Source organism: Bicyclus anynana, chromosome 23 (genome assembly GCF_947172395.1).
Source record: "Bicyclus anynana chromosome 23, ilBicAnyn1.1, whole genome shotgun sequence".
Lineage (NCBI taxonomy): Eukaryota > Metazoa > Arthropoda > Insecta > Lepidoptera > Nymphalidae > Bicyclus > Bicyclus anynana.
The window spans coordinates 13,044,528-13,066,451 of record NC_069105.1 but is presented as its reverse complement, the minus strand read 5'-3'; the positions used below and the strand labels follow the sequence as shown (position 1 = coordinate 13,066,451).

The 21,924-nt window shown below is 36.6% G+C and overlaps 1 protein-coding gene across 1 annotated transcript in view; it reads left to right on the top strand.

The window, feature by feature from the left end:
• LOC112049774 (head-specific guanylate cyclase) overlaps positions 1–21,924 on the top strand; it is a 149,670-nt gene that overhangs the window by 42,342 nt on the left and 85,404 nt on the right. Inside the window, exon 2 of the mRNA XM_024087801.2 lies at positions 1,760–2,041. Coding sequence (XP_023943569.2) covers positions 1,850–2,041 — 192 coding nt within the window. The 5' untranslated portion in view covers positions 1,760–1,849. The remainder of the gene's footprint in view (positions 1–1,759; positions 2,042–21,924) is intronic.

The following is a 21,924-nucleotide window of genomic DNA, read 5'->3' as shown; positions in this document are numbered from 1 at the left end:
CTGACATAGCTCAGCGAATCGTGAAGCTGAAGTGACAATGGGCAGGCCACATAGTTTGAAAAACCGATGGACGTTGGGGTCCCAAGGTGCTTGAATGGCGATCCCCCACAAAGTGGACCCAGTGCACTAAGCGTGATGCAGGGAGCCTGAGAGGTTGCTGGATGCTGGCGGCCCGAGATCGCTGTGTTTGGAAGTCCATGTAAGAGGATTATGTCCAGCAGTGGACGTCCATCGGCTGTTAATGATGATGGTAATGGTTTTACACTGCACTTTCCGGTGCGGAGGACTATGTGCCCTGCCCATTCAGCTTCGCGACTCGCTAAGCTATGTCAGTCACTTTGGTTCTTCTGCGGATCTCCTCATTTCTGATTCGATCATGCACAGAAACTTCAAGCATAGCTCGCTCCATCGCCCGCTGAGTGACTTTGAGTCTTTATGAGTGCCACAGTTAGGGACCAAGTCTCAGATCCGTAAGGTCATGCCCACGTGGAATGAAGAAGAATGCTGGCTGCATTCGCGTTGGAATAGCCAGGCTGATCATTTGTGCGAAAAATGGGCAAGTCCTCCTGTCACTACTTGACCCGCAGTGAAATAATTTGGAGCATATTTATGGCTCTTTGACTCCATGGCCCACTGGTCTCCACGGCAATAGGAACAAATGTAACCGTTCTTGATTATCATCATCATCATCATCATATCAGCCGATGGACGTCCACTGCAGGACATAGGCCTTTTGTAGGTGCATTCAAACATCACGATACTGAGCCACATGCATCTAGCGAATCCCTGCGACTCGCTTGATGTTGTCAGTCCACCTGGTGGGGGGTCGACTAACACTGCGCTTACTAGTGCGGGGTCGTCCAGCACTTTGGGACCCCAACGTCCATCTTAGCTCGTCTCGAACTATGTGCCCCGCCCATTGCCACTTCAACTTCGCAGCTGCTGCACAGCAGCAGCTCGTTGAGCTATGTCGGTGACTTTGACCAACCCGCATGCCCAGCGTGGTCAGTATCGGGCAAACCTTTGTAGATGGTCTTGATTGTCGATGTTTAATTATGATTATGATTAGGTCCATAAATTATGGGAAATCAATTTCTTTCAGATCGTATATCTCTACCCATCTTAGTACATTACTCTATCTCATAGATAAAGTCCATTGACCCTACACTTATTGGTTTCCAGCTATTAACACCTATTGGCACCTGACCTTTTCCAATCAAGGGCGAACAAGAAATTAATCTCGGATTATTCAAATCCCAAATGAGAAAGGTTATTAACGCAAGACGTGTTTTCACTTATAATGAAGATTCCTCTGACTCACGTAATAAAATACTATTACTTACCTATATATCTTTATTCTTTCTTTTACATGTTAGCCCTTAATACAATCTGATGGTAAGTGATGATGCAATCTAAGATGGAAGCAGGATGACTTGTTAGAAAGATGAAAATCCACATCCCTTTCGGTTTCTACACGACATAGTACCGGAACGCTAAATCGCTCGGTGGTACGTCTTTGCTGGTAATGTGGTAACTAGACGGCCCTAGCCAGACCTGGACTAATTGTTTTGCCCTTAGACCTCCTTAATCCGACCCTGTCGCAAATTCATTCTCATCAGACGTCTAATAACTATAAACTACCTCCCTGCCAGAATTTCTTCTTTGTATGTTAGGAGGTTTTTGATATTTCGTAATGATTTCGTCCTTTTGCTTTTATTTATAAAGATAAAAAAATTAAACTGTATTTTTTTCTTTCCAGATAAATAATAGACCAAAAAGTGAATTACAAAACAACTGGTGTTAACAAAACAGTGCTATGACTTGAACCGGAAATAACAAAGTTGTGAACATGACGTGTCCATTCCGCCGCGCCTCCTCGCAGCACCAATTTGCAAATGGCAGCGGTTCCGGTAAAAAGCCGGAGTTTCGGTCCCGACAATCGTCGGTCCACCTTCCCGGACCGGAAGAGGAGGTTGGGGAGAACAGCACCCTCACGCTAAAACACCTGAGTGAGGCATTAAAACTCCTCACAGCGCCGACGGTAAGTATATTTGTAGAAATAATATTATCTGTGTACTAAGGATTATCTGTAGCCGTAATACGAACTCCCGGAAAAACGTTAGGCAAGATAAATGTACGGTTTCGAACGTTCTTTATTTTATGTGTCTATTTTCACAATGGTAAGATGTTGGTAAAGGATTAAAAGGTGCTTAAAGATAATGCACTCTGGAAATGGAAAAATTGTTTGTTGGATTTAAGCTAAGTACATCTTGATGTTGCTGTATTTACGTAAGCTTACCGGCCTTTTCTTCTAATCTTAAGTTTTTTTTCACAACACCTGTTCAGCCGAAATATATACTAAAGTATGACTGACTGACTGACATATTATATTAACACACTAGAGCAAATATTTGCATTTTATTATGGAACTCATTCTTTTACACAGACTATTGTGTTCGGCACTTAAGAAGGACTTATGAAAATTTTATCCCTATTATACTTATCTTGACCCGTGATTTTTTTTAAGAAACAAAATATCTCGTGTCTCAAAAGGAAAAACATCGTGAGGAAACCTGCAAACCAGAGAATTTTCTTAATTCTTTGCGTGTGTGAAGTCTGCCAATCCGCATTGGGCCAGCGTGGTGGACTATTGGCCTAACCCCTCTCATTCTGAGAGGAGACTCGAGCTCAGCAGTGAGCCGAATATGGGTTGATAATTATGATACTTATATTATTTATCTTAGCCCAACCCACATTGCAGTTGCGTGTTGGATCTAAGCTTCATATCCCGTCTGCTATGAAGAGGGTCCTGGCCCTATAATAGGCAATTAAAATAAGCAAATAATGATGGTTTATTCTATCTTATCTCTTGATCGAGAAAATGAGAGTTTGTATGAAGTTCCTTTATTGTCAGCTAATTTGACATTCACTTATTTCTTTAATACAATAAAACATAATGTATTTAATTATGAGTTATTTTTTTACATTCTCAATTTATTTTCTAATTTACCTTTAATTGGATTTGTGGAAAAGACTAATAGAATTTAATATATCAGCTTGAATGCGATATGGCGGGCAAAAAATATATTTAAAGTATTGTCTCTAACATTACAATCGTTGAAAATAGAAAACATTAAGGTCCTCGAGTTGTTAGACATAATAAATAGAATTAAATAATTATTTATTTATTTTGCTATCATCCGACAACTAATACTCTCTACGTGCGTTTCACCCCGAAACCGGAGCATCCTCAGGAGATGTTGACTCTACAACGTGCAATTGCAATTGCGTAGTCGTAGAGAGTATTTTGTCGGACCTGGGTGACGTTGTCGAATTCGTATACCTCGGATCCACTATCAAAAATTAGTTATTACTGGCAAGGTGGAAGGAAAAAGATCGCGGGGGCGCAGCCCGATGCGTTGGTCCGACCAGGTCCGCACTACACTCGAGTCCACAGTTTATGATGCTCTTCGCGTAGCCGGTGATAGGAAAGAATGGCATACCATCCTAAAGACAAGGATTAGAGATGGAGTCACGACCCTCACACATGAGGAATACGACTCACGGAGGAGAATATTATCATGATAAACTTCCGCAAAGTAACGCCTGCTTCTATCCAATATAATAAATAGAAGTTCTACTAACATTTCTACCATGTTTAAAAATTTCCTACAACATTTTCTACGCTGCAATACACTACTTCATCGTAGAGTCTAATCCGAACAAACATATTGTGTAATACGTACTTTATTGCAGTGCTTTGTGTGTCTGGGTCTAATATGTGTGTGTTGTCAAGTCTGCATTGTACGGAGTATTATTAAAAGTTTTTATTTTCACATTCCCTTTAACAAAACGTTATTATATCTCGGACCGCTTGGCTGAATATAATATTCGAGAGTTTGAAATAACTAAAAAAAATCAACGGTCTTAAAATATGCTTTAAAAAAAAGTTCAAAAAGTATAACCCGACTTCGTAAAAAGGGGTCTAAAAAGAACGAATCAAAAAAATATTTCAGTTCTAAATAGAGACATGCATAGGAACAAAAATGGTCATGGTAGAGCCGTGGTCTAAGTTTCTGTCACTGGCGCCACTTTCAGGCTTCCTCTTATACTCATTCTTTATTTTATCTATTTTTGTCACACCACACATCCATCTTAACATACGCATTTCGTTTTCATGCATTCTCCTACTATCCATATCTTTTACCGCCCAACATTCTGATCCATTTAGCATAATCCCACTAGTATAATAAACGCGAAAATTTGTATGGATGGATGTGTGTTACTTTCTCGCTACTGTTCAGGCTACTTGTTACCCAGTAAAATTCATAGTTCCTGTTTGATTTGTGAAAAACTAACTTTTACGTGGACGAAGTCGCGGGCAGTCATACGGCCCAGAGGCGTGCATTTCATACATGCATTTGCATAAATGCATTGCCTATCCTGAGGACGAACCTGGGGGGTAATTGCGCAACTAAGTAGGTTCCCTTTGACACCAAATTCATTCTATTATAATGGTCAAATAGACAATTTTCCTAGCGGTTTGACATTTATTTGACGTACTATATTTCATTAGATGGAGCATGACATTTTGTACAATTTGTACTACTGCATACCCTAGTCAAAAACTTTGTGTACACCACTGGGCAGACCAACGTTAGCCGGGTCGGGCAGCTATTCGTCAACCCATATTCGGCTCACTGCTGAGCTTGAATCTTCTCTCAGAATGAGAGGGGTTAGGCCAATAAGTCCACCACGCTGGCCCAATGCGGATTAGCAGACTTCACACACGCAGAGAATTAAGAAAATTCTCTGTTAAGCAGGTTTCTTCCCGATGTTTTCCTTCACCGTTTGAGACACGTGATATTTAATTTCTTAAAATGCACACAACTGAAAAGTTAGAGGTGCATGCCTCGAACCAGATTAGAACCCACACCCTCCAAAATCGGGGGCAGAGGTTATATCCACTGGGCTATCACGCCGGCTAGTTATTATTGTTTATTCAGCAAATCATTTCCAAGCGACAGAAGCGGTCAGTTTTAAAATTTGAATGTTTGCAATAAAAAAATTGCCGTGTCCCCAATTGATTCATGTTTCAGTCCAAACGATATTAAACGGGAAAAGGTTTTATGGGCCGCCTTATATTTTTAATGGCCCCATAAAGCCTTGCTCTTGGCTCGTTTTACGGGCACGAAACGACAAAACCGATTTTCAATCTCGCGTGTAGCACTACACGGAGCAATGATGGCTGATTGAATCGATACTTTTAGCAGACTCAAAAGTGATAACAAAAATAAGAAATCTAATGTCGAACAAAGGTCATTAATAATGATTCACAACATTTGTCAGGACAACGTAATTAACAAATCAAACTGTAACCAAAATAAGACCCTAGAATGGCAGAGAATGACCTTAAGTGAAGTCACGCACTTGTGAACGTTGTGTGTAGGGTTAAAGGCGCCTTTGACAGATATCTAACACTCCCCTTTTCCACTCAAGTCACTCTCCCCGCCTATCCCAAGTAACACATAAAGAATTACACAATAAGAGATGTGGACGGCTCGAATGGCACGAGCATACTGAAGCCTCGTACCGCAAGTCGTTGAGCGGCGATAACAATACAAATATTCTTGAAGCTCTTCCACTATTGGCTACTAGAAACCAGGGATGTTAGAGAGCTCCGTAACCGAAACTATCGGATATAAAAAAATATCAACCGAATCCGAAATAAAAGCTTCGAAAATATATCGGATTAGGGCGAAGAGGAATCGAAACACATCATACCCATTGGGCTATCACGGCTCACGGAAATAAATACATATTGAATTTTAAAAATATTTTAATAGAGCACTTGCAAGAGTAGATTCTGCCAGTCAGTATGCGGAGATGAAGATAAATAAAAAAAAAGTAGTAGTTAAGGTTAAGTCCCAACTTTAATAAAAAAATAAGGAATATCTAGCAAAATATATGTCCACGTCTGTACCGTAATGATCAAGTATGTAAAGGTTAACCTTCAAGTAACAAGTTAAGTACAAATCACGAAGTTACCTTATGTTGTCTATATTTTAATAAGTCCTGTCTTACATTTTACTAATGGCGGTGACGATACGATATCTTATCGGTTTCAGTATCGCGACAGCCACAAACGCCGCTACAAGAACCAAGAAGTGGCCACAAAAGTAGCTAAAGCGCGCGACAGCCACTTGTGGCCGGTGGTCGACACTTGTGGTCGGTGGCTGCTACTTTTTTAACCCATAAACCCATTGTTTCGACGTTTAGAGGCCGGTGCGAGCCACAAGAAGCGAGTAGCGACGATTGTAGTTCCTTATTAGTTTAAAAATTTCACAGGCATTGAAAAAATTTAAAATTCAAACTCTAAAGTGGTGAAATAGGGCTTGAAAGTGTACATTGATTTCCACGAGAATGAAGTCGCGGGCGTCCGCTAGTATACCATATAAAAATAAGTCAGGTTTTCCTTCCTGACGCTATAACTCCAGAACGCACAAACCGATTTCCACGGTTTTGCATTCGTTGGAAAGGTCTCGGGCTCCGTGAGGTTTATAGCAAAGAAAATTCAGGAACAGGTAAGGTAGGGTAGGGGTAGGGTAGGGGTAGAAAGTTTACATCGAGTTTCACGCGGACGAAGTCGCGGGCGTCCGCTAGTAAATGTATAAATGTACAATTGAATCCAAACAGTTACCGTCCCGATATTCTCTTCAACTTTTTAACTTCTGTTTTTATTATATTGCGACGTTTATTTTCGTTTCGTAATCGACTTAAAGTCGGATACAAAGCCGCTTATACAAGTCGGTCTCTCTAATAAGCTTACGATATTACGATATTGTACAGTGTACTCACAAACTTTTGATTGCCTCCAAACTTTGTTAACATCCAGAACATCCATACATAGTACATGTACAGTCCGTGTAAGAAGAGCCTGCGATAGCCTGACTTACCTCATTTTATAAATTACTAGCGGACGCCAGTGAATTTGTTCACGTGAAATGCAGTTTTTCACAATTTTCACAGGAAATATGTACATTTACGTCATTTTACGTAGGTAAGTCGTTATATTTTTCAATATCCCCCACCCATATCCCATAGGTATAATACGCTTATAAAAACCATTAAATTATTATTCTCGGGCATTTCATTTTTATGTTTTGTTAAATTGTTAAGTATATTATTGTTATTGATTAATGTTTTTGTATTTAAAGTATTAATGTTTTCTTTCTTTTTTTTCTCTTTTATGTTATTTTTGTTATAGTTTGTAATTTTGTTTGTAATTATCTATTATTATAATGTATGTATAGCCTGGGAAGACGAATTGGGCAACTGTAATGTCTTCCTAGGTATTGATTAAGTAAATAAATAAATAAATAAATTAATTAATTTCCGAGATAAGAAGTAACCTATATGTTGCTCTATGACTTCCTCTACCTACCAGTTGCGTTAAAATCAGTGAAGCCGTTCCGACTCTCTAAGGTCGTGTCCTCTGATACTCGAACGTTCGGGATTGTTTTTGCCTGAGTGTATCAGTCCGAACGCCCCCGAGATCGTGAGTTAAAAAGCCCACGTCTGGGTGACGTCAGATATAGGGCTACCGTGCTTATCTATGGCATGAACATAGCCTTAAAAATTTCAGCCTTCATTAGAAGTATGTCTAACTCTCGCAGGCGCTCCTAACAAGGCTTCTTTTGTTGGAAGCATCGCTGAAAGGGAGTCTAATTAGCGTGCTTGTTATCGACACACTTATGATATTGATAATATTTGAAGTGAATTTTAATTAGATCCTTTGAGTTTATTCAGAGATCAAACGAAATGGTATTGTTGTGGTGACATTACTGGAACAAAAAACTTGTTTAAATTTTATTTTTTTGTTAATTATTTTTTATAGTATGAGTAGTTATTGGTCTTAAGTGGTTGTGATCAGTGGTGTGCATATTTGCAAAAAAGCACTGCCTACCCTGGGGGGTCAGTACCTCTATTGCAGAAGAAATTTGTACACATAGATCTATAAGGCCCCATAGCCTATACTACTCAGTATTCACAATTCAAAATAAGAGATAGTCAGTGGGGATGATGATTAGGTTTGAATATATTGATTTTTATAATACATTCGGGTAAATAAGGTCAATGTTAACTAATTTATACATAAAAAGCAAAGATTGTTTGGATATTTGCAACATAAATAAGATTATAAAATTTCAAAATCTATTAAAAATCTTTTATCGTAATTAGATGAAAATTCATACAGTTTTAGCTACCTTACATTAATAATAATAATAATAATTTCTTTATTTTTGGCTACAAAGGCCCATTGGTTAACCAATCTACAAACTAACCAATGGGCCTCTGTAGCCAAAAATAAAGAAATTATTATTATTATTATTAATGTAAGGTAGCTAAAACTAACTTAAAAATTATGTTAGTAGGTACACATATTATTACACATTTAAGAAAAAAAAAAATAAAAAAAAAAAAAAAAATAAAAATAAAAACTATCTCACCGCACCAAAACAAATAAATTTCTGCAGGATCGGCGAGTCAGTCTTGCTTGCTAACATGTTCAAGATCCTATTGGGGCTCGCCCGCAGTCTTGCTAGGAGGGATGACTTTCGTTTTCTAATTATAGCATAAAAATCGTCTGTCCGCTCCTGCGCAAACATACCTGACGCTGAGCAAAACCGGGGCAACCCCAACAGCATCCTGAACCCATTGTTATATTGCACCCTTAGGGTGTCCATACACTTCTGTGTGTAGTTAACCTACAGGCTCGCGGTGTAGAAGGTTTGGCAATATGCTTTAAATAGAGTAATTTTTGCTTCCTTACCACACTTCGCGAACCTCCGGGCCAACATGTTGCACCTGGCCGACAAACTCTCCTCTCTCTTTCTATGTCTACCTGATCCTCAAGGCTCTCCGTATTAAATGTGACATCTTTCAATATTTGCATTATAGACATAAACGCACAAATACCAAAGATATTAATAATTTTGTTTACACGCCCATACAAATCTAACGATCATTATGTACCTACGACGTTATTAGTTCGTATTATTTTGTCTGGGGCGTTTTTCAGGGATCCGTGGCAGCGCCGCAAATCTGACCCTTTAAATCCCTGTAGCTCCGAAAGTAATGATCGCAGATACCCTGTTACTTTTATAAAATTGCTTTACTATTAACATACTCTTAATTTATGTACAATTAAGAAAAACTTCCATCATCCCTGTTCTGTGGTAAGGTAGGTAAAAAAATATTTAAGTAGTGTTATCGCTGCGTTGCAACGACTTGCGGTACGGACGGGTTTAGTGTGCTCGTGGCGTTCGAGCCGTCCACATCTCTTGTTGTGTAATTTTTTATGGGTTACTTGGGATAGGCTTTTTTAGAATTGGGGAGAGTGACTTGAGTGGAAAAGGGGAGTGTTAGATATCTGTCAAAGGCGCTTTTAACCCTAAACACAACGTTCACAAGTGCGTGACTTCACTCAAGGTCATTCTCTGCCATTTTAGGGTCTTATTTTGGTTACAGTTTGATTTGTTAATTAAGTTGTCCTGACAAATGTTGTAAATCATAACCTTTATTCGACATTAGTTTTCTTTTTTTATAATCACTTCCGAGTCTTCTAAAAGTAGGTATAACAATATTAAAGGTCATACGGTTGTGTAGAACGTAGATACAACAACGTTCTACCACATACTCCGTTCTCTCAATCACAGTTGAAACTTCTAAAAAGCTTCAAGGAAACGGAAAACAATTGTGGTGTAAAACACATTTGTTGTTCGTAATTCACTTCGTCCACTAAAAGATCGTACCTCTTTGTGTACGATTCATCATCCCTTCAACTAGAGTTAGAGAACTTTGAACAAAGAAATGCTTACACAACAGATTTCTTTTACCGCCATGTTAGATTTACACGGCTATTCTGAAAACATTTTGTACGACATGATGAAATTCAAACTGATAAATAAAAGTGAAATGTCTGTTCTTGATTTCAAAAGGTGCCAAAACATTCATTATCATCATATTTTTTTTTTATTCTCTACAGGTTAGCCTGTGACTATATTCTCACCTGATGGTAAGTAATGATGCAATCTAAGATGTTAACGGGCTAACTTGTTAGGAGTAGGATGAAATCCACACTCCTTTCGGTTTCTACACGACATCGTAGGGAACGCTAAATCGCTTGGCGGCACGTCTTTGTCCGCAGGGTAGCCACGGCTGAAGCCTCCCACCAGCCAATCATCATTCTCAACTTATGTATATTCGACTCACTGCTGAGCATGAGCACTCTCAGAATGATAGGGGTTAGGCCAATAGTCCACCACGCTGGCCCAATCTGGATTGGCAGACTACACACACGCAAATAATTAAGAAAAATTTCTGGTATGCAGGATTCCTCACGATGTTTTTCTTTCACCGTTTGAGACACGTGATATTTAATTGTGTGTGTGCATTTTAAAAAATTAAATATCACTGAAACAACGCCCTCCGGAATCGGAGGCAGAGGTTATATCCACTGGGCTATCACGGCTCATAAAACATTAGATATGACCTAATTCTTTTATACTAATGTTTTTTTTTTAAAGAAGTATAAAATACAATCGCGACCAGATTTTTCTTTAAGAAATCTTTAACGTCTACGAGTACTATCAATCAAAATAATTGCCCAAACTTTCGTGATAGGAAATTAAAAATGGCGCCCAAAATAGACGACTATTAATAGAACGAACCTTTGCGTAAAAAGTTTTGCTTTAGTGAAGTTTGTTTGTTTAAATTGAACGAGATGAAAGGATGATGGATTGGTGCCCAAACTTACATAAAACCGAAAGAGCTTCGGCGTTTTGGCTCGAAATTCAAAGGGGATCCTTGTAACTCATAAAAACCGGGAAAATATAAAACTTCAGCTAATTAGGGCCGCAGTTTATTATTTTTGGAGTAATAAATCAGTGTACCATGATTCTTTGTGTTTGAAAATTGCACAAAACAATTTTTAAAGTACGGTGTACTACATCTGTCAGTTAAAAGCAAGATCAAACTACAGTAGGACCCGTTTTATACGATTTCGCAGGGACCCAACTAAAAACGTGTCTTAGACGGGAAAGCGTATTATACGGGATATGGGTGGGGGATAGTGAAAAATATAAAGACTTACTTAAAATGACGTATTATGCGAGAAATCGTTTTAAGCCTGATCGCCTTAAGCGGGTTCTACTGTATATAAAAGCGAAATGTCAAACAAATTCTTGAAATTTGGCAGGGAGGTAGTTTATAGTTAGTATATGTCCAAATTTGGCGACAGAGCCAGAGAGAGAGATTAAGGAGGTTTAAGGACGAACAAAGTCTCAGGATTCCTGCTAGTAACATACATTTAGTATAATGTTTGAAAATATTAAGCCAGACCTGGACTAATTAAGAAAATCTCAATCTGCCCAGCCGGGGATCGAACCCAGGACCTCCGTTTTGTAAATCCACCGCGCATACCACTGCGCCACGGAGGCTGTCAAAATTTCAGGAGTTATATTTAAGTTAAGTTTTGTATAGCTTTTTTTTATCTCCAACTACTTACGTGTGCATTTTCCTATTTGTTTTCACCAGTTTAGTTGTACAAATAAAAGAATTGAAATAAACAAACATCTTACGAGTATATCCCCCACGTTAAGATACTAAGGTAAATATTATTCAGTTTATTCAGTCCATATAGTACTCATGTATCGGCTATTGAATTTTGTAATACATCGCTTCCGAAGCGAGGGGATGCATTCGTTCTACCGTGTACACAAGTCTTACATATTAAAGAGATTCCTTCACATACGGTTGAAACGTACGGAGTTGCATTTTAAAATGTACATTTATTTACATTGCCTGATGCCTCGCTTTTATACATTGTAACTTGAATGGAATTGGATTATACTTTGTGGAAATTCACACAAGTACTCATTATCTAGAGAGCCGTGATAGCCCAGTGGATATGACCTCTGCCTTCGATTCCGGACGATGTGGGTACGAATCCGGGGCATGCACCTCCAACTTTTCAGTTGTCTGATTTTTATTTTAAGAAATTAAATATCACATGTCTCAAACGGTGAAGGATAAGTTAGCTTAAGTACCTTATTGTATTCTTTCTCAATAAAATAATTAAATAGAGATTTATGTTAACTGAACTAGAATTATAGCCGCATTGGAAATCGCCGTGTCGGTCGACCCCCAACTAGGTGGACCGAAGATATCAAGCGGGTTGCAGGGAGCCGCTGGATGCTGGCGGCTCGAATCTGCGGCGTTTGGAAGTCTATACAATGGCCTTTATGTAGCTATGGACGTCTATCGACGTTAATGATGATGATGATGATGATGATGATGATGATGATGATGATGATGATGATGATGATGATGATGATGATGATGATGATGATGATGATGATGATGATGATGATGATGATGATGATGAAGATGATGAAGATGATGATGATGATGATGATGATGATGATGATGACAATAGGAGAATTAGAAGATTATTACACACACATAATGTGAACACATGTGAACATAATACTCGAATAATCTTTGTGTATTGTGAACACATGTGAACATAATACTCGAATAATCTTTGTGTATTGTTTGATTGTATAATCTAAGCCCAAATACGATACAATAATACCGATTAGTAACAATAATTAAACAGTCAAGTCCCAATAATTATAGGTCTGCTTCGTAAACTAACCCGTCATTATTGAGGTGATTAGTTACTTGGACATCAGATATGAAGTGGGTATGACATACCCATCTCTATACTAATATAGATTATTATAAAGAGGTTAAGTTCGTGAGTTTGTGAGATTGTTGAGTTCTAACTTTAAATCTACAGAACCGATTTAGAAATTTTTATTACCAATAAAAATTTTCAATTTCATCGAGCAACATCAATTGATAACGAATACCATGCGGGGCATCTGCTTGTAATTTAATATCATTGTATGTTTCAATAACTAAAAAAAAAGTTACAAATATATTATTTTTACAACAAACAAAAATACAGAAACTATTGTAAGAAGGCTGAATTAATTTTTATGTTATCTTTTTCTTTTTATCGTTTCGAAAATGAAGTGTTTCATACATAATTTTTCCTTAACATGATACAGTTATTAGGTTAATAAATAATTATGTTGACATTAAACAAGTTAATAAACTAGTATGATACAGTCGTAAACTTAAGTCGCGGGGTGGACAATAGAGTACTTGACTCATAGAATTTAACATAAACAATATAAATTTCGTATAGTACATGAAATATGGGTTCGAAATATATCGATAGTAGCTGACGCCACGCGGTTTTACCCACGTGGTTCCCGTTCCCGTAAGAATACGGGGATTATATATAGCCTATAGCCTTCCTCGATAAATGGGCTATCTAACACTAAAATAATTTTTCAAATCGGACCAGTAGTTCCTGAGATTAGTGCGTTCAATCAAATAAACAAACTCTTCAGCTTTATAATATTAGTTAACACAGTTATTTTCCAAATTTTAAAAACGCTGTCGTCCATTTTGTGACCTCACAATGTTATTTGATTTGATGTACTAAATGAATAAACATCAAACTAATTAATAATTAATAATTTTGACACACATAAGGATTAGTGTTTACGTGACGTCATAAAACTATAAAATATCATCATGACCGACAGCGTTTTGGCTCGTTTATCAAAAAATATTTTAAAATGTACAGCATTTATGGTCACGTCTCAATAAAATATGATATTTTTTTCAATCTAATAGCACGATAATGAACAATTTAAGATCATTTAAAAAAAGTGTCAATTAGCCTATTTGGTACCTACACAATATCTTTATTTATTTATTTATTTATTTGCTGAGAACACATACATTCTAATGTATTCAGCCATTTCTGGCATACAACAGTTTATATTACAAATACTATTAACAATATTTAAAAAAAAATGAATTCAATAGCAGATGATTAATCAAAAAATAAAAATTAGAACAAGTAAAACATTACAATCTGTGCAGGTACGAGTACTTATGTCAAATAATAATAATATAATAATAATCTTTACAATGTCATAGTTATCCTATGACATTGTAAAGATAAATACATAATTAATAAATACAAACAAAAAAAAAATTGAAATATTAAAAATGTCACAATACATAGTTTTTTATTTGCTTTTATAATTAAAAAAATCTCTAGTTGAATAAAATCCATAATTAATGAGCCACTTTCTATCGAGCTATTAGCGTAGAGTAGCAAACATACAACCACGATATAAATTATAGTAACCAGAAATTTCATTTTATATATTTAAATTAAGTCCCTACGCAGTTTTAGCCGTTACAATATCTACTAGTTATATCTGCCAATATAGTTTCATAGGTATTCAACATAGATACGTTCATTTTCAGTCATCAAAATATTATGTGCAATATGACCGGTTGGGTATAAAATACCCCTCCTCACTTACAGGTTAAATACGATAATTATAGATCTTCTTCGTAAATTAATTGGACATCAAATCCATTAACAAGAAATTAATGTAACCGATACTGTAAAAACTACGTTCGCTAACTACTCACTCGATGTAACGAAAGGTTTGTAAATTTTTGATAAAACATTTGCTTGGCACGCTTTTTATCTCACTCTAAGGGCCAAAGCAGCATATTTTGCGAGGTGGAACATGTTGTGTTTGCTAATAACAAACGATTGCAACTATAGAACACCACACTGCATCAATTCGGGTTGGTAAGGATCATGAAATTAAAAGGTATATTTTGGGGGACCATTAGGAATGATGAACTTTAGTTTTTCGTATCCATTTTTTTTGGATCTTTTGAGGGTCCCTTGTTGACTAACCCTAAAAAGGTCAATTTACACAGTCGTGCAAAATCAATTGCGCACCGATAAATTGTATTTAATTGCACGTTCCCAACAAATGACCACTTTACTCCGCTCGACGATAATGGGCCCAACCAAATGGCCTATCTGTCATAATAATGGCCATGAATTCCCAGCGTAATTGATTTTAATCATTTATGTGGATTTTATTGTATTAGATACTTGTGAAGTTTAATACCACTTGTAACTTTGGTCTTTACATTTGACACATTTAAGGAGCGTGGATGGCTCTAAGTTCCAATTGCCCTCTGCTGTAGGTAGGGATGATACTGTGGAGTGTAGAGGGCTATTAAACACATCTATACTTATAATAAAACTGGTCGAATTTCAGACAATTATTCGCATTTTGAGATTTTTCTTATACCATTTGTAACACCAAACGTTACCGCGGCATAACGGACGCCAGCGCCATCTAGAATCTTTACTTATATATACGAATTCTGTACATTTTGTACATTCTGTACATTGAAAATATTTTGTAAATTGTTGTTGCAGGGCATTAATGAAGCCAAAATTGATATTGAAGCCAAAATATATTTTTTTGATTATTTGTCTGTCTGTTTGTCCGTGTTTTTTTGATAATCGGGCATCACGTTGAAACTACTGAATGAATTCAAATGAAACTTGGCACGGTTTAATACCATATTACGGAGAAGTTTAAAAAATACTTTTTATTGCGAAAATAAAATAAGAAGTGCGTGAAGGGGTTGAAAGTTTGTATGGAAAATCCTTCATTTTTAGAGTTAAAGTTTTAAATTTTTGTCATAAATCATAAAAAAAAATACGAAATATAATGTGATTCAAAAAAAATTACAAATTGTTCTCGAGGGTCATCACGAATCGGTTCAGTAGTTAAAGAGTAACAAACATCCATACAAACTTTCGCGTTAAAAAAAAATATTATAATTAGTAGGATTAGGGAATTGTAAACTTATAGACATCAGTAACTTGACGTAAAGCAAGCAGATTCAGAACTGAATACAGAAACATATTTTACCGATAATAAAACAAGAAGTTTGTTAATCAACAATAATTAAATATAAATTCTGTTCGGAAAGTTTTATTCATCCGAACATTTGCTTGAAATTGCCGTAACAAATGAAACAAATTACAGTTTTGTTCCTCTAACACTTCGGTTTTCATATTATCCAAAGCTGAACGCACATTCTGAACGCTAACCACGTCGGCACCGAATGGGAGTGAAACTTATTTGTTGATAACTAATGCGATGACAGAGCTAAGTTTGTCTATTCCATGCGCACGTTTGAATTAATTGCATTAAATGTTGGGAGATTTCTCGAATTGTGTACGCCGTAAGCAATTTATACACCCGTAAACTTTAAAACTTAAGAATAACAATAGAGCATTTGTTTTCTTTGTCGAAAGTATACGTATTTTATTATATTCATTTATATTTTACGTGGACGCCCGTGACTTCGTCCGCCTTTAGACCTCTTTAATCCGACCCTTTTGAAAAATCCGTTCTTAGTGGATACCTACTAACTATAAACTATCTCCCTGCCAAATTTCAGCTTTGTACATCAAGCGGTTTTCAGGATTTCATGATTTCCCCTTTCGCATTGATACATTAAGATTTAATCTAGTTATGTATCATGGTGTAATGTATTTTTTTACTCTCATCAGTTAAAAATAGGACGGATCCAAAGTATTAAATTTAAATTTAATATATTGCAAGTAGATGCCTCGCAGATTCATCTGCATAATTTCCGATCCCGTGGGAATACGGAAATAGGATGTAGTCTGAGTTACTCGCTGATAATGTAGTTTTCCATTCATGGAAGAATTTTTAAAATCAGTTTAGTAGCTAAGTCGTGAAAGCAAACAAAGTCATGTTGGAATGTATAATATTAATTAGGGTGCGGTACGTACGATCCTAGTACCTATAAACAATGTGAGATCACCTTTAAAAGGTTCTCTGTTTCATCTCGGATAACAATTGGCGCCTCAACTATAAAGTGGGGAAATTTCTAGATGAAATAAATAACTTAACTTTGACGGCGCCGCAGTTTGCGGAAATTGGTTTTCACTAGAGAATTTGTACCTGAAGGTGGGGAGGAATAGCTTTTAGGTAAAGTAAAATTTTCTTAAGACAACGATAGATTTTTTTAAACTTTAAACCAATATCAATATTTTTTTTATGTTTCGAAAATATTCGTTGTAACCATCAACATACTTAAAAAAATTAATGCCTATTAACAATTAAAAACTATATAAAAAACAACCAATTTTTATTTAGCTATTTTTTTTGTAATTTGTTTAGACTTCACTAAACAAATTACAAAAAAATGGCTAAATTACTAAATTTATGAGCGCGAAAATATGGATGTTTGTTACTCTTTCATACAAAAACTACTAAATGCATTCAACTAAAATTTAGAATGGTGATAAAATAAGCCTTGTATAAACACATTGCCTACACTTTTGTAAAAAAAATCCAGAACAATTTATAAACTATAGATCAATAAAAAATTTGAACATCAGGTACATACAAGCTATGTATACCTATGCAGAGGCACAAAGTTACCAGCAAAAATGTATACTGCATGGCGGTAACTTTATTCAATCACTTGCTAGTGAGAGAAGGGCTGGCTCATTTTTTGCGCAAAGGATCAGCCTGGCTGTCCAGCGCGGAAATGCAGCCAGTATTCTTGCCACCATTCCACGTGGGCATGATTTGTATAGTTATTAGGATAAGTTAGCTTAAGTTCCTTATTGTATTCTTTCTCAATAAAAAAAAAAAAAAAAAAATCACTTGCTTGAATACATAAAAAAATAGCTGTAAATAAATTTAGGAAGACATTATTTGATTCATTAATGAAAAAGTTGTACTAAAGCGTCAATGATTACATAAGTGAAAAATTGAAATAGGGACATTAACCATAAAAGTGACATTTATATTAACATTTTTATCGACATTTATATTAACATTAATTCGATCGTTGTTTTATTTTTATTATTTGTAAATTTGTAATTTGTAAATTAATTTGTAATGGCAGGATATGTGTTTAAATATAATATAAAAGACCTACGTAATTGTACCATATTCTGGCGAAATACAAAAAAATTATTGACTTTAACTCGGAAAATTCCATGACTCCCGAGGGATTCGTGAAAACTGAATTTCACGCGGACGAATGCGGACCAATTCGGAAAAAACAATATATATATATTACAATTAAACAACAAAACAAAATTAAAATCAAGTAGGTATTGACTTTTAGCTTCCATTCATCCGACCACAATTTCATGCAATAAATTATAAACTTTGTTGTGCTAACACTCCAGTTTTCATTTTACTACAAAAGGATTTTTCCTCCCGCCCCCTCTTTATCCAGGGAGGGGGCCAACTGGAACCTCAACTATGTCAATGGGAAAATTCTTCAGTGAAATAAATAACTGAACTTTCACGGCAGCGTACTTCGCGAAGGTATTTCTCTTTCACCTAGGGAGGAAAGTAGGTTATTGTAAAACAAGGTATTTGATTCGCATTTCTGGGGTACTTGATTTGAAAAAGTAGAACGTTTATCCGAATTTTTAATGATTAGTAAACATAAGACTGAATACTGAATTTTGAAAAATAAAACAAAATTATTTCTATATAGCCTAGTCGTTTTAGAATCTTCTGTCCATTCTTCATACTTTAACCACTAAAAAAGTGACTAAATATGGCCTAGTTCGTTCATTGATTAGCTTTACAACTCTTCTTGTTCTCTTTTGGTTTACTTTGGAGTTCGATTTCTAGCTCATATCGATATAAGATATTAGTTATATATTCAAAACTGCTTACATCTGTTATGCTGGTACGTTTCGGCTTGTTAGTACAAATGTTACCTATTTACCGACAAAATTATACTGCCAAAAATAATAATTTAACGTTTCGATACGACAACATTTTGACACCGTTATAGGTACGGTAAATATACCTTACTCGAATCTCGAAAATCGAAGCTAAAACCTAGTGATATATAGTCGTAGAATCTAACGACTGCACCAATAAAGCAGTTATAGAAATACCTATTGTATTGTATGACAGTTTTGACGGCCTCCGTGGCGCAGTGGTATGCGCGGTGGATTTACAAGACGGAGGTCCTGGGTTCGATCCCCGGCTGGGCCGATTAAGGTTTTCTTAATTGGTCCAGGTCTGGCTGGTGGGAGGCTCTGGCCGTGGCTAGTTACCACCCTACCGGCAAAAACGTACCGCCAAGCGATTTAGCGTTCTGGTACAATATCGTGTAGAAACCGAAAAGGGTGTGGATTTTCATCCTCCTCCTAACAAGTTAGCCCGCTTCCATCTAACATCATCACTTACCATCATTTGAGATTGTAGTCAAGGGCTAACTTGTAAAAAAAAACAATGTAACGCGGTAAGCCTTTGAAAACCAAATTCTCTTTAAGTTCATACGTATTCGTACAATCATCAAACACATTAAAACATTATTGGACACTTTAATCACCTCTAAAACACTAATAGCCACTTGTTAGAAGTAAACTATCGATTTGTAAGCAATGGGTGTCCTACTTTAGCTAATAGAAGCTATGTAGAAGCGATGTACTAGCTATATAACATGTAAGTAATAATGTAACAGTTTCGGCAGAATGGGCAATCTGTCATACTATTGATAAATGAGCGGCTTTGGGCTTGCAATTGTTTTGTACAAATGAATTATTATCGCTATTCAATAGATGAGTAATGTGTGACATATTTGGAACATTTATAGTGTACTATTTGAGTCTTCTTCATTATCAGCCGATGGACGTCCACCGCTGAACATAGGCCTCTTTTAAACATCTCAGTCTCGTGCCGCCAGCATCCAGCGACTCTCTGCAACCCGCTTGATGTCCTCGGTTCATTAAGTGGGAAATCGACCAACACTGCGCTTTCCGATGTGAGGTCAACATTCCAGCACCGTGGGATCCCCACGTCCACCGGCTCTTCGAACTTTTAGCAGATTCAGAAGTGATTACAAAAATAAAAAAAAAAACTAACGCCGAACAAAGGTTATGATTTACAACATATAAGGACAACTTAATTAACAAATCAAACTGTAACCAAATTAAGACCCTAGAATGGCAGAGAATGACCTTGAGTGAAGTCACGCACTTGTAAACGTTGTGTGTAGGGTTCAAGGCGCCTTTGACTGTTAAGAAACACTCCCTTTTTCCACTCACTCTCCCCACCTATCCCAAGTAACCCATGAAGAATTACACAATAAGAGATGTGGACGGCTCGAACGCCACGAGCACACTGAAGCCAACATGAGATCGAGCGACGTCATATCCGTCTCAGGCTACTATTGCCTACACTATTTATTAAAAAAATGTAAATTTCCAAGCGGCGGCGTCGTTGCAACGCGGCGATAACAGAACTATGTGCCCTGCAGTGCAGTGCCCATTGACGATTGATATAACGCCGATGGACGTTGGAGTCCAAGGTGCTGGAATGGCGACCCCGCACTACAAAGCGCAGTGTTGGTCGACCCCCCACCAGGTGGACTGACGACATGAAGCGAGTCGCATGAATTTGCTGGATGCAGGCGGCTCAGAATCATAATATTTGGAAGTCCCCACAAAAAGCCTATGTCCTTCAGTGTGATGATGAATGATGAAGTTCCATATGCTGATAATAATAAAGCCTTATATCTCCGCAACGGTTTTAAAATTTCTATTTCGATTCAGGTACAACATTCAAACGGAAAGTGAAAAGACGAGGAAATTAATAATCGATTTTTCGTACGATTCAATGGAATTCTAAATCTACTAATTGGCATGTCCCTCAACGTAATTATAATTCAAATTCCATTTCAATAAATCGAAATCAATTAACGCTCTTTGTATGGGTATCTACCTACACGCTTTATAAACTGCGTACTCCAATAATTTCTTTTAATGTCTCGTGTGAGGATAACCTATCTGGTATTTGATCACGAGGTCATGGATTCGAATCCTGGGTTAGGCAATGAGACACAGAGTTTTTCATTCTTGTAAGAACGTTTCAGTGTTCTCAGCCTCCGACGACGACGGCCTCCGTGGCGCAGTGGTATGCGCGGTGGATTTACAAGACGGAAGTCCTGGGTTCGATCCCCGGCTGCGCCGATTAAAGTTTTCTTTATTGGTCTAGGTCTGGCTGGTGGGAGGCCGTGGCTAGTTACCACCCTACCGACAAAGACGTACCGCCAAGCAATTTAGTGTTCCGGTACGATGTCGTGTAGAAACCGAAAGGGTTGTGGATTTTCATCCTCCACCTAACAAGTTGCCCGCTTCCATCTTAGATTGTATCATCACTTACCATCAGGTGAGATTGTAGTCAAAGGCTAACTTGCAAAGAATAAAAAAAATAGGCTGTTAATGATGACATTTTAAGTAAATAATATTTGTATGGAATAATATGGATACCAATTAGCCATGCAAGTACCTAGTCTAGAAGTACTAATAAATAATAAACTAATTATAAATATTGAGTACCTAATTAGTATTTATTCTAAACTAGATTTAAATAATAATAAACCGAAGAGCCATCTTAGTCTAAATCATTAAAACAATAAGGTACAATTTATAATCGCTACAATTTTAAGGGTTCCGTAGTCCACAGGAAAACCTCATGTTTGTTACTCTATTACGCCTCGACTACTGAACCAAATCAGCTGAAATTTGGTATTGAGATATATTATAGCATGGATTAACACATAAGTTACTTTTTATCCCGAAAAAATCCATCGTCGTCGTTTTTTTATTTTTTCGTCTTTTAGAAATTTTGTATTGTCTCCGAAACTATATGATTAATTAACATACTGTAAAAGGCAAATCTTATCTCTATAATATCCTCTTGATTATTAAGTAATTCATTTTGATAAGGATTTAAGTTTAGTTGTGTAAATAATGACGTAAACCTTAGTATATGAATTAAATAATTTATTAAAGTACAAAAGGTACTATATCTGCTAAACTATAGAAGATAGATATATGCTGTTGCGACATTTTTTGTAGAAAACAAT